Source organism: Anolis sagrei, chromosome 5, assembly GCF_037176765.1.
Source record: "Anolis sagrei isolate rAnoSag1 chromosome 5, rAnoSag1.mat, whole genome shotgun sequence".
In the NCBI taxonomy this organism is placed as follows: Eukaryota; Metazoa; Chordata; class Lepidosauria; order Squamata; family Dactyloidae; genus Anolis; species Anolis sagrei.
Genome location: NC_090025.1, coordinates 23,435,263 through 23,448,715, shown reverse-complemented (window position 1 = coordinate 23,448,715; position 13,453 = coordinate 23,435,263). Strand labels below are relative to the sequence as shown.

General features: G+C 36.6%; 1 protein-coding gene across 7 annotated transcripts in view; it reads right to left on the bottom strand.

The window, feature by feature from the left end:
* SMARCAD1 (SWI/SNF-related, matrix-associated actin-dependent regulator of chromatin, subfamily a, containing DEAD/H box 1) overlaps positions 1-13,453 on the bottom strand; it is a 53,837-nt gene that overhangs the window by 21,726 nt on the left and 18,658 nt on the right. For 6 of the 7 annotated variants that reach the window (XM_067468590.1, XM_067468591.1, XM_067468594.1 and 3 more), the window contains 5 exons: positions 13,356-13,419; positions 12,271-12,365; positions 11,694-11,777; positions 10,217-10,301; positions 4,478-4,869 (listed from right to left, as the gene is read on the bottom strand). In XM_067468590.1, coding sequence (XP_067324691.1) covers positions 4,478-4,869; positions 10,217-10,301; positions 11,694-11,777; positions 12,271-12,365; positions 13,356-13,419 — 720 coding nt within the window. Of the gene's footprint in view, positions 1-3,846; positions 4,431-4,477; positions 4,870-10,216; positions 10,302-11,693; positions 11,778-12,270; positions 12,366-13,355; positions 13,420-13,453 lie in introns of those variants that run through there. The other variant, XM_060779230.2, reaches the window with a different exon arrangement.

Genomic DNA, 13,453 nt, shown 5'->3' with positions numbered 1-13,453 from the left:
GTACAAATGCACATTCAGATGGAACAATAAAAAAGGAAGCTTTAAAAAGGAAGAAGTACAAAGTTGTGGCAAGGAAACAAATTTGAAGAAACAAAATGTGTGTTGGCCAGCGTAACAGCAAGGGAAAACATGCACATTCACATGCAACAATAAACAAAGAAAGATCAACTTTTAAAAGGTAGAAGTACAAAGTTGTGGCACAAAGCAAAGAGGCAGAAGAATCATTTTCTTCATACTGTATTCATTCCAGTCTCCCTCCCTCTCTTGCTCTCTCTCTTTATGAAGCCGAACATACCAGGAATAAAAATCACACAAAATCAACTAACCCAAAGTTCCTCAAAGCGGACAAGAGCAAAGCAGACAGCAATCTCCTAAAGTGAACAAGAACAGAAAATAATTTCCTGAAATGGGTAAGAGCACGAGGCATAGAGGCGGCTTCCTTGGAGCCCTAAAGCCTTGTACTCTGGCGCTAGAGCTTTCTCTGGCACTATAGCTCCCTCTGATACTGGCACTCCCTCTGGCACTAGCTTTTAACTCAAACTGCTCTTAAGTTGGAACACTCTTAAGTCAAGGTCCCACTGTACTCCTTTTGAATTAAGAATCTGGTTTGATCTAAAGTACATCTGAATGTAGTAGACTGAGCCATTACAGACTGTCAAAATGACATGGGTCATACAAATATGATCTGTGCCAAAAATTCCCTGCAAAAAAAGTCAACACAACTGGCAATGGGCTGTGAGAGAAGTCTTTCCACATTTTATTCTTTTTTATTTCCAAGGGGGCAATTATACTTCTGGGGCATTCAGAAGTGTTCCCACTCATAGTACAACACTCGATTTTACCAATAATTCTACCTATGTAACTGCATTACCAAATGCTGGTATGAGATAGTAGTTGCTCAGAAAATCTGAGCTTGTATGTACAGAAAAAAGAAAATAACATTTAATTCAACTTTACATCTCACACTCCTCCGATGGCCTCAAAAGTACAACTGCAATATACACTTTTTAAAGCAGGTTACATGAGCCAATACTTGCTCCAAAACCAGTTTAAAAAGTGAACCCTGGTTAGCATTAATCATGATTAATGAGCTGACAAAACTCTGGTTATGGATGGAAGGTGCTTCAAAAGAGCCCCCTTCTACACTGCCATATAGCATCCAGATTAACTGCTTTGAACTGGATTATAAGGCAGTGTAGAATCATATAATCTAGTTCAAAGCAGATAATGTGGATTATCTCCTTTGATAATCAGAATTATATGGCAGTGTAGAAGAGGCCGGAGATGGAGCATGAAATCTAGTGGCTTGTGATTGCCCATCTACAGGTGATTCAAAGAGAAATGGGTGTTCAGGAGTAAACACCATATGGTGCTTAAAAGAAAGAGAGATCAAGTGCAATAGCTTTTCTGTCTTGTGCTTACAAATTCAGAGCATCTTTTTAAAAATAGTGATCCTTTCTTATTTGGCCATAAGTTATTTCCCGATCAAACACACACACAAACACACACACACACACACACACCAATACACCAATACACCATAAATAGGATTAATACAATTTAATCTTTTAAATGGTTGAATGATGGATTTATATGAGAAAAATCCAGTATTGAGTAGCACGACACAGAAAGTAATCCTAGAAAGCATCTAAAAAAACACTTTGAAGTGATGATTACAAGTTTAAGTGACACCTTGTTGAAAGTATGTTTAAACATTCACAAAATATTTGTCAATTTACACAACACTGAACCACTAAGGATGCAGCTGGGTTTCTCTTTACACCACCATGATATTTTTTAATAAGGCTACATAAGACGGCATAGCAGGTTAAACCACTGAGCTGCTGAACTTGCTGACCAAAAGGTTGGCAGTTTGAATCCGGTAAAGCGGGGTGAGTTCCCGCTGTTAGGCCCCAGCTCCTACCAACCTAGCAGTTTGAAAACATGCAAATGTGAGTACATCAATAGATACCACTTCAGTGGTAAAGTAATGGCATTCCATGCAGTTATGCTGGCCGCATGGCATTGCCGCCTCTTCAGCTTGGAAATGGAGATGAGCACCATGATTCCATTTGTTAAGTCCAATAATAATAATAATAATAATAATAATAATAATAATAATACTACTTTATTTATATTCTTCCCTATTTCCCCTGGAGACTCGGTTGCAATCCAGTTCACATTAAACTTGTTAAAGAGTCCCACAGTCTTAAAACTGACGTAAGTTTAAGTCAACAACTACAAGAGCTTTAGTTATGAATATTGGAAGTTTTCTTATATAAAACCAGATCACTGGTCTGTCTTGTCTAGATTACTGTATTACACACTACATTGAGCTACCTTTAAAGGTGGTTCTGCAACTTCAGGGATTGCAATAAAATAAATTAAAAAACCAGATGATCCAGCTGTAGATGAAAGCAGGCAACGGGATATGTGACACCAATATTCTGTTGCTTAATTCCGGCCATGATAACTAAAATTCGACAACACAATGGCTTTTTTACTTGGACTTAAGCATGCTGGCTTTTAATGTGCATAGACAATTAACAATAATAAGGTATCTGAAGCTATATTATAAATATACAACTTCAGCACTTCTCTGGTTAGGAAATGCTTCTTCCAATTCCTGAAATCCCTGACTAACTGGACAGTCTATCATGCACAGGTATTAAATGCATACATGCTTCAAGAATACAATTATTGATTAAATTTGAATCTAAATCAGCCTATTTCTCCATATAGAAGATACAGAGAATGCTGTTTCTTAGATAAGGGGTAGTTTTCATAATTTGAGGAGCAGCTTTTACATATTTAGATCTCCCTGATCCACTCTTCATTATGCTTGTCTGATATGATTTAAATGGTTCTTCACAACTTTGTTGTGAAGAATACCCCAGCTTCTTTTTCTATGACATAGTTTTCTGTTATTAAACCCAACTGGTCAGAAAGGCGATCTACAAGTATTTAAGAAATATTTAATGTAATAGCTAAACATAAGAAAAGAACAAAGTAATCCTCGTGCTGTATTTCAGTATGGTCTCCCTTAAAAACATGTAAAAGTTACTCCTTTTTGAACTTCCAAGCATTTTAAAAATTCTTCAGACATGTAGCTACAGCAATTTTGTAGATCTCTGCCTGCTGACAAAAGCACCTTTTATAAAAGGGATTTTGAATCTAAGCAGGCCCACACAACTTAATCCTACGGAACTATTTCAAAGAACAGCAGCCTTATAGCAGTAACTTTTGAAAATAATCCGTTTAGGCAAAACTCAACACGTTTTCCAAAGGGACAGATGTTCCATTCAAAGTGAAAGGCTGCAGGCAAAACAGTCTCTGGAGAAATGTCTCTGCAAAGCTGTGCTTCCACATCATTCACGTATGCTTTTTAAGATATATATATGGGTATTCTATTTCCTTTTAATTCAAAAACTCAACCAAGTTATCTTAGGGCCTCGCAAAATCAAATACTCGATACACCTCAGTACATTTAAAAAGTTTTCTTTAAAACAACTTTTAAAAACAAATTACATACAAAAAAACCACAGTACTTTAAGCATCCCTTCCCCACAAAATGCTACTTGAAGGGAAAAAAATTATCAGCATATCAACTAATTAGGCTAAAGGTCCATTTTCTTCTATTTTTCTAAAAACAAAATGAGTAAAAATTATGCAGTCAGGCATACTGAAATCCCATAACTTTTGCTTCAAAGAACTACATATTAATTTGCAAAGTCATGCTAGAGGCTGTTCACTTTACTGGAATATACCTAGCCTGAAATACATAATAACAGGGGGGAAACCTGAAAAAACAGTACCAGAGTTTGATACAGTGTACCAAGTACTCACCAATTTTCTTCTTTCCATCTTTGCTTTTAAAAATAAAATCTTACAGCTCTTCGTGAAATTGCCATGTTACTTAGTTCCCAAAACCAAAGTTAAAAAACACAGCCCAATATGATTCAGATGGGAATCAGCAACAAGATAATACTAATGTTAAAAAAATAATTCCCTGAAAAAGATAAGCTTTTAAAACAATCCATCCTGGGGTTTTCAATCATGGAGCCACCCTGGATGTGAGCTACTGAATCTTTGAAGCAGCTGAAGTAAAAATTCTGCCACATTCTTGCCTTGTTCATGGTTTCTCGGCTACAGCAGATCATAACAGGCTTGCAAACAACTGCTCTCTAAATGAGAGCTAAATTCTTCTCCTGCTGTGAAATGAACCAAGTTTCAAGTGCTCAAGAGTGAGTGACAGTATTGCCAGCCAATCAGCTTGTGTTTTTCAGGAAAATCACCCCTTAATTCATTCAAAATTAGGTCATCTGACACTATTTGAAATGCTATTGGCTTAGAACAAGCATAGTGCTTTAGCCTAATCAGGAAAAGGCCACCCATCTGTGTCTTCTTGGATTTAAGGCATCTTTGACTGCATTACATACTGTGGATATTTGAAAGAAAAAAATGAAGGCAGACTTACCAGAGCTTCCCAACTGTTAAAGGGACGGACTTCTATTATTCTCTGAGCCTTTTTCTGAGAACACTGTGGGATCAAAGTGAGTTCACTAAGGGAAGCCTTTTGTAGAAAGCTAAGGATTTTCGTTCTGTAACCATCTTCCATCATTTCATCCCCGCTGCTGTAGTCTTCGTCAAGGGAGCTACCAGCTTCCGAGGCAGATTCATAGTCCACAACCTGCGAGTCCTTTTTAGTGCTGCAGATTTTTTTCTTTCTATCTTTTTTCCTGAAGTCATTCTGAGATTTTGTAGAAAGTGTCTCTTCAAACTTTGTATTAGTGTCATTCTGGTGATAATGGGTATTAATAGTGACCTCCTTTCCATTTGAAACTTCATTTTTGGAAGGGTTCTGTGCCACTGTATACACAACAATAATAAAAAATGCAGAGAACTTACAAATAAAAGAGAAAATCTGTGGGAAATAAGAAACTACCAATGCTTAGGTTGGGAATATGTTTCTATTGCTTCATTTCAATACATTTTGTCCAGTATATCCTAATTTCCCATGTTCATATTACTACTCTGGTACTTGACATATTTGAAGCAGATTTTTGTACAAATACAGTATACTTAATTTTTTTTCCTTTTTCATTACAGTACAGAGGGTAGAAGTACATTTTAAAATCAGTAACCGTTTGATATTACCCAACTTCTATATAAATCTTACCTGGTTAAAGCAGAGCATTAACTAGGACTGCTTCTTGCATATTATTAAATGCAGTGAAAAGCTATAATCACAGTAAAGTTATGTACATATTAAATACAGTGTCTTGTTCTTTAAAATATTATTGAACAGTATTTTGCATAACATGATGTGCTTTACATTAGATGAATACATTTATCAGTAACAGTAAAGCATCCTTCTACAGCAGTAATTAAAACCTGCCCTATATAACCTTACATTTTAAAATTCTGCATCTAGGAAACACTTAATTTTTTTTGAGTAATTTTTATTTTCAGAACACTATTGCAGACCTTTTTGTCAAGTATCCTATTTTCAGTTCTTCTAAAACTATAGTTATTTAAATATATGTTCACTTATTTATACTGCTCTGCAGTAACAAATATTGCTTTCAGGGGACAGTTGAACTCCAATAAATTAGATTTGCATTTTAGCCCTTTTTAACAAATACACTGAATGCTAAACTGTAGATATATACATCCTGGTAGCACAACTGGTTAATCAGTTGCAATAAATCACTGCCAACCGAAAGGTGGCAAGTTCGAAGCCCGAGTCAGGGTTGAGCACCCAACTGTAAACAGCTGTTAAAAACATAGCTATTAAAAAAATGCCCAGCTCACTGTCGACCTAAGCACTTCGAAAACAGCTGTGAGCTGTGAGTAGAGAAATTAGGCACCGCTTAAAGTGGGGAGGCTAATTTATGACACCATAAAAAAATTCCGGAGAGCAAGAAGGCAATACTACGATCAAAAAAGGCTCGAAGTCATAGTGGACAAAGCGACAGCTCCCCTTGTGACCGAATCAAGCAACCTCCAGGAGGATCCAAAATGGAAGAACTGCTGAATGGCCTCTATCTCTTTGTATGTCTTGTATGTCAAAAACGGCATTGAATATTTGCAGTGTATATGTACATTGTGATCCGCCCTGATCACAACGTACATCTCACCCTTCGGGGTGAGAAGGGTGGACTATAAATACTGTAAATAAATAAATAAATAAATAAATTTTATAGTGCATTCAGCAGGACTTTAGCTGCACATTATTTAAAATCAAGACAGTTAAGTTTACTACAATTAAGAACTTTGCACTTCCAAGCTACTGCAATTAAATCTATTCACATTATACTTAAACTGGAAGTTAAAGGAGCACCATACTTGCAGAGGAAGAAATACTTAGCGCAGCTCACCCTAGTATATGAAGATCAGGATCTCGAAAACTGATCCAAATGAGATTTTAGCCTTGTGCTCCTCAAACTGCAACTCTCATACATTAAGTAAACTGCTTTTTCAATTAAGGAAATCTCTAATATGGTTTTTATGTGCCCATATGTGTGTGTGTGTGTGTGTGTGAAAATAAGCATAAGCATTCCATTGGAGTTCTTGTGAGGATGTTGGCCAGACTTTAGAAAGTCTTCAGTGTAGCATAGATATTAAAACCTATATTTAATGAAACAGTGCAATCTCCTAAATAACTGCTAGAGCCATATCAAAATATATGGGAAACCTGGGGAAACTTTGCATCTCCAGATATTTGCACAACTACTCCTAGAAATCCTTACAACTGGCCATGACAACTAAAGGTTTTGGCAGCTGAGGTCTAAAACTTTTGAAGGGTCAAAGATGTCCCATTCCTCATACGGAAACAGTTTATCATCATTACCCTCAAAACTTTCATCAGTAACTACTGCTGCAAAGAAGCATCAGGATCTACAAACTGTCCTAATGTCTGGGTAAGAAGCCATTTTCCTTGAAACAGCAGCTAGCTCCTCGTACAGTGCATCTCAAACTGTTGAGCCACACATAAAATATGCTAATAGTAACAATACTCGATGAGCAAAAAGAAAGAAAGAAAGAAAGAAAAAAAGAAAGAAAGGAAAAAGTGCCAGTGCATAATTTTTGTGATACCCACCCTTGCACAATAATCCTAATTATGCACCACCCTATTCAGAGGGTCTTTAAAAAGCATTGATCAGATCTTCTGGCTGAACTTTTTGCAATTATAATACAAATTATGGATAACCTCCAATCTTTGTAAATTTAAGACTCAGATTATTCTATTCCATTCTGTGTCTACAAAGTTCATGATCTAAAACTACACAATTGAGTTACAAAAAAACCCCCACAATCTCTTCATGTTTTAAGTAAGCATACGATTTTGTACTGGGCCCATTCATAGGCACCATGAGCCACAGGTTGCACAAGCCTTGTCTAAGAAATAGGGATAGCCCATTTTATTTATTCCACTCAGCTCCTTCATTCACAACACTTTTAAGATGGCACTTTTTCGCATTAAATTTAATTATCACTATTAGCTGGAGTTGAAAGAGACCACAAAGGGTATCCGGTCCAACCCCACTGCCATGGCAATTGTTATGCAGAAAGAAACAAATAACCAGACACCCCTACCCCCCAAAAGTAAGATTCCTATTACAGCAACTGAAATCAGGACCCTCCTTCGCATCACAACACTGGTAACAGGGTCCTTCCTTGCACTGCATCACAAACAAAATACCCAATAACTCATCATTTCAAGGTCTTTGATGTTTACCCTTTTTCATTTCTTGTTATCTTCCCCCACAAATCTAGGAGCAGAAAATTGGCCCTCAAAACCACCCCACCTGTCTACCCCTGCTTTCAAACATGACAGTAGCCTGACACATTAGGAATTGTGTCTTAATTATTATTCCAGCTAGCTTGAAGATTTTTGTGAGTACAGCCAGTTCTTTATTCATTTATATGTAATGTTGTTAGTTACTGGCATGAGCCCAGTAAGCGACAGCAGCTTGTACACACATGCAGTCAGCATGGACATAGTTCTAGGCTGTATCTGCAAGGATTAAGCATTTAATGTACAGAAGCTAACAAGAAGAACAGATGGAGTTGCCAGCGCATACAATGTGACATTCATAAAATGTATACTTTTATTAGCTGACTCCACAAAGGGGAGATTTTTCTCATCAGCCTGGTGTCAAGGGAGGGAGAATATCGTCAAACTTTATGCTATTTGGATGGGGAAACTAATGTAGGAAGAAGCAGACTGGCTGGATAAATTAGAAAAGGTGGCTTTGCCTAATTTTATGACACCTAACATCTAATTTGTGGTTCTTCAATGTCAGAAATGGCTACATGGAAGCATAATTTGCACATGTGTATCTTTCTGAAGACAATATGAGAACTTGCCACTTTGCTTGGTACTCATTTCTGTTGTATTCCATGGCCAGTACCTTTCAACACATTCTTTGAAAACTTTTAAAAGGTTTTATCCTAAGGTTCTCTTCTTCAAGTAAAAAGCACTTGTATTTAAGCCCCCACAATGTTACAGTCTCCAGTGCTAGATGCCATCTTTCTTCATGGGGTGTCCCAACCCCCATAACAAGATTTGAATGAAGGCAATATCTTACAGAGGGAAGGAGAAGATAGGAAACCCTCATAATTAAGGGTAAAGGTTTTCCCTGACATTAAGTCTAGTTATGTCCAACTCTGGGGGTGGTGCTCATCTCCATTTCTACGCCGAAGAGCTAGCATTGTCCATAGACATCTCAAAGGCATGTGGCCAGAATGACTGCATGGAGCGCCGTTACCTTCCCACCAAAGCGGTACCTATTGATCTACTCATATTTGCATGTTTTCAAATTGCTAGGTTGGCAGACGCTGAGCCTAACAGCAAGAGCTCACCCCACTCTCCAGAATCGAACTGCCAACCTTTCGGTCAGCAAGTTCAGCAGCTCAGTGGTTTAACTCACTGTGCCACCACGGGCCCTCATAAATATTAACATAAATTAGTTCAAAGTCTCATCTGCCTGGAATGCTATATTTAAGGTAAGATAATTCTAAGGATGTTTTTATTTTTTCCTAGAAGCAAGCATTTTCTATTGAAAAGTCAATGAAAGCAATATGATGGCAAGGAAAGAGAAGCCATTGGTGTTAGGAATACTAATACTAGCATGTGCCAGTTCTCTGGCAGAGAAAATATGTGAACATTTACTTAAATGCCAGCAAAAATTCCGATCATGCCTGTACTAAGGAAGCGATGTACTTGCATATCAGAAGTGGGATTTAGGAACAAGGGAGGGAGGATATCAAAATGCTTGTATGTATCTTGACAGAACTGTAATAAGTGTTTCAGGCTATATAAAGATTGGAACATGCTACAACTATCACAGCTTGCTGTCTAAATGAATCTAACAGTAGCTGCAGAAATGAATGTACATTAAGGAAGAATGATAGTGGTTGCTTAGGTTACATGAAATGCATACAGTGTTGCTGAAGTCTTACAAATCTCTGCGTGTGGAAAAGTTGACTAAAATAAGAATGATAAGGGATCCACAAAAGCAAGTTACTTCTGCTCAAGTGCTGAGAATGTTATGAGTTTCTCTTGCCTTCCCTCCCTGGATAGCAAAGTCACCCATGCCCTGATGTCTACTGTGAAGGTCAAATAACATGTCATTTAAAGGACTGCAAGTAGAAAGAACAACAGATGATGACACTCTATGTGAGAGAGCCTATGTGGCTCTCCATGTTTTTAGATATTCAACTATTAGCATTATTGACTCTGTTTCTGCTGCTCAGGACAGAAGGGAATTGTGTGTACATGTGTTTGATGGGAATTGTGTGTATATATATATGTTTATTTGATTGATTGCTGGGAATTGCAGTTCAACAACATGTAAAGTGCTATACAATTTTTGTCCATGTTTTTACAAGGAAAGGATCTATGCACTAAGCTTTTACAAAAAGACACAGACATTATAAAACTATATCTCAATAGCTCTGCTGAAAATTCTTGTGCAAAGTTTCAAAGAATGGCAGGTTTTCATGTTTTAATCATTTGCAAGACCCTTAATATTAAGGGATAAATTTCCTCACACTAAATGCAATATACTTTTCCCCCCATATTTGAAACAATTACCAAATATCCATACAAGAGGTTATGGAACTCCCTCACAGAAATAAAACATATTAAGGCAGTAAACAGATTATGCTTCTTGACAATACATATTGATAAAAATTAAGTAGTTGTTACCCTCTTGATCTTCCATAAAGACCCTTAAAGACTCCATAGCTTCCTGATATATCCAGTTATGTTCCCGAAGCACATCCCTCAGTTCCTAATTAGGAAAGATATCACAAGATTTTCTGTACAGTCACTGAAATAGTAACCTATAAAGAGCAAGGTATTATCACACTTATTGCACACATTTTCATTATGTGTATCAAAATAACTGAAAATAGTCCAGAAGAATCAAAACTCCCTAAGTTCCAAAACAATATACACAAGACTTTAATCAACTATTTTTGAACAAAAGAACAATTTATTTTCTATTTTTGGACGGGGGGGGGGGAACGGGGGGACGGACTGATTATTCATTGAGTCTTCAGCCAGACTGCTCCAAAACTATATATTAATACGAAAGTATTATCCAACTCTAAGTGCTGATAATTATGTGGACAAAACAGCACCATGCACACAGAAGAGTATAAATATGTTTGAAGAAAATTCCACGCTATTTATTTTTAAAACAAAAATTATTATTTTTTTAAAAAAAAACTAGTTTGGAAAAAAAATTGTATGTGTGTGTGTCTGTGTGTGTGGGGGACGGGACGGAACACAAAGAGTTAAGTGTGATCTGGGCATGCTCAATGATAAACAGTCATGGGATGCAGGGGTGGGGATGGGCGGCCCATGGGGTAGAAGAGAATGAAATTTAATATTCTGAAAAGATATAGTCCTGAACAAAAACACTGCATGCTGCAAAATTCTGCTCCTGCCCCAACTAATACTTAAACCATTAATGATCACAGTATGCAAGGCAACTCTGTGTAGCAAAGATTCATGTGGGAACAGATTGAACAAAAGCCAATTAAGTAAAAAAGAACAACACAATGCTATGTATGTTTACTTAGGGAACAGTGCCACTGAATTCAATAAAACCTGTGCCCAAGTAAAATATACAAATGCTTTCAAGCTTAGAAAAGTCCAAAGTCATGTGACTGTTGATTTATAGCAAATTCCCAAGTGCCCATAACTTTAACTTTTTTTGTGTCAGGAGTGATTGGAGAAACTGCAAGTCACTTCTGGTGTGAGAGAATTGGCCATCTGCAAGGAAGCTGCCCAGGGGACACCTGGATGTTTTACCATCCTGTGGGAGGCTTCTCTCATGTCCCTGCATGGGAAGTTGGAGCTGACATACAGGAGCTCACTCCACTCCCCGGGTTCAAACCGCCAACCTTTCGGTCAGCAGTTCAGCCGGCACAAGGTTTTAACCTATTGCGCCACTGGGAGCTCCATAACTTCAGCTGTCAGGTAGGATGAAAAGATATGCTACACACTCCATCAGATAAACACTTGAATATCACAGAAGACTAAAGATGGAACATTTGGTTTCGTTTATAAAACCAGAATCTGCTTTTAAAATAAGGAGCAGCCATGATAAGCTTTCTGTATAATTCAGATACATTGATTACATTAGTCACTAATTTTTGTATCAGACACAACATACCTCCTTATCCAAGTGGGGAAATTCTTTGTGCAGTCTGCACACCAAACTTTCACGCCTTTCCCACTGATTTTCAGGATTTTGCAGCTATGGTTCAGAAAAAGGTTTATTTCTTTTACAGTTCAGTTCATCTCATTATACCAATTAAAATACCCTGTAGAACAGCCTACTCCTGGAGGTTTTCAGTGTTTGCTTTTTGCAGAATCAACACATAGTACTAACATTTACAGAAGTAATTACTTTGTAGCCAGATATTCCCTAGTCTTTGTGGGTTAGATTTAAAGACTGAATTATTTCACTGGGAAAAACAAGGTTTAAAATATTAGTATCAACAGTGTTTGGCTGTATTCTTCATTTTTTGAAACTTCACCTTTCTAATGAGAAAAAGGAAGTTTAAAATTATGCAAAAAGGACTGGTAACCTGACCAAATGTAAATAGTGCTTTTCTACAAACTGATTTGAAAATGCAGATATTAAATTGTGCACTGCATACTAAATGAATACAAGAGTTTCTATAATGAGCATTTGATTTCTACCACTTGCTATACTGTATATAAGAAGGATATGCTCAACTACTTACAGGATCCACCTTTTTCTTTTTTGCACTTTGGTCCTCATTATCTTCAGAATCATCTTTAGCACGTTCCTCAAGTTTCCTCTTTCGAGATCCAGCTTCTAAAACAACAACAAAATAGTTTAGTGTAACCAGAAACTACTTGCAGTCTAATATTAATGCAATTTAAGTTGTTTAGAATTTTTCTAGTAATTAAAATAGATAAAACAGAAGTCACTTTTAAAATTGTAAAATCATAACTCTTTTTCAAAATGTGAGTAAAGGTATTATTTATTATTATGTATTTAATTTTTATCCTGGCTTTCTCCCAATATACAGATGCAAGATGGCTAATTACAAATATAAAACAATACAAACCTAATACTATGTAAATGCACTAAAATATAAATACAAACATGAAAGAACAATCGTGCCATTTGTGCTGTTAAAAGCATTAAATATTAAAATGCATTAAAGATCAAGAGTTGAGGCTTTTCAAACTATCCTAAATTACGATCCTAATCCTGATGTCCTCCAGACCAAAGACTAAGGTAATAGAAATGAAATATGCCATGTTAAATTCCAGTTAATTCCTCCCTGAAATACTAAAAATAATATTTAAATCCCTCTATATAAAAGTCAAAGAAAAACCACGCTGGTTTCTTTTCAAAACTGCAAATGTAATCCACTGAATTTATACACTTTAGCAAAGAAAGATAAAATAAAATTTGATCAGGTCTGCTTTTTGTTCCATTGACAAAAATCATGTCCAACAGCACAGATGCATCAAATTAAATGGCTAGGTCTGACACGAGAGAATAGGAAGAGAGAAGACTCTTTGGAGACACAGGAAATAAAGTGAAAAGTCCTGCCAACAGTTTCTACAATTCTTCTATTGCCTCTTTTATTTATTTTGAAGAATGTAAACTCCTTAGAGAAGAAATCTACTCTCTCATGTTTGTAAAGTGCCACATGCATAAAATTAACAATCCCTAAACATTCCTTTAAAATTCCTTAACTAACATATTGCTTATCTAGAGTCTCTTTTTGGGGAAGGAACTGCATCATTTTGGATACCTGGCAAGAATTATTAATATAAAATGACTACATACCTTCCTCAGCCAATTTCAAGCCAGCAGCTATAGCTTCATCCATTGTATTTGTTGATTGTATCAGCTAACGGGAGAACAAAACCAAGATTTTTTTAAAA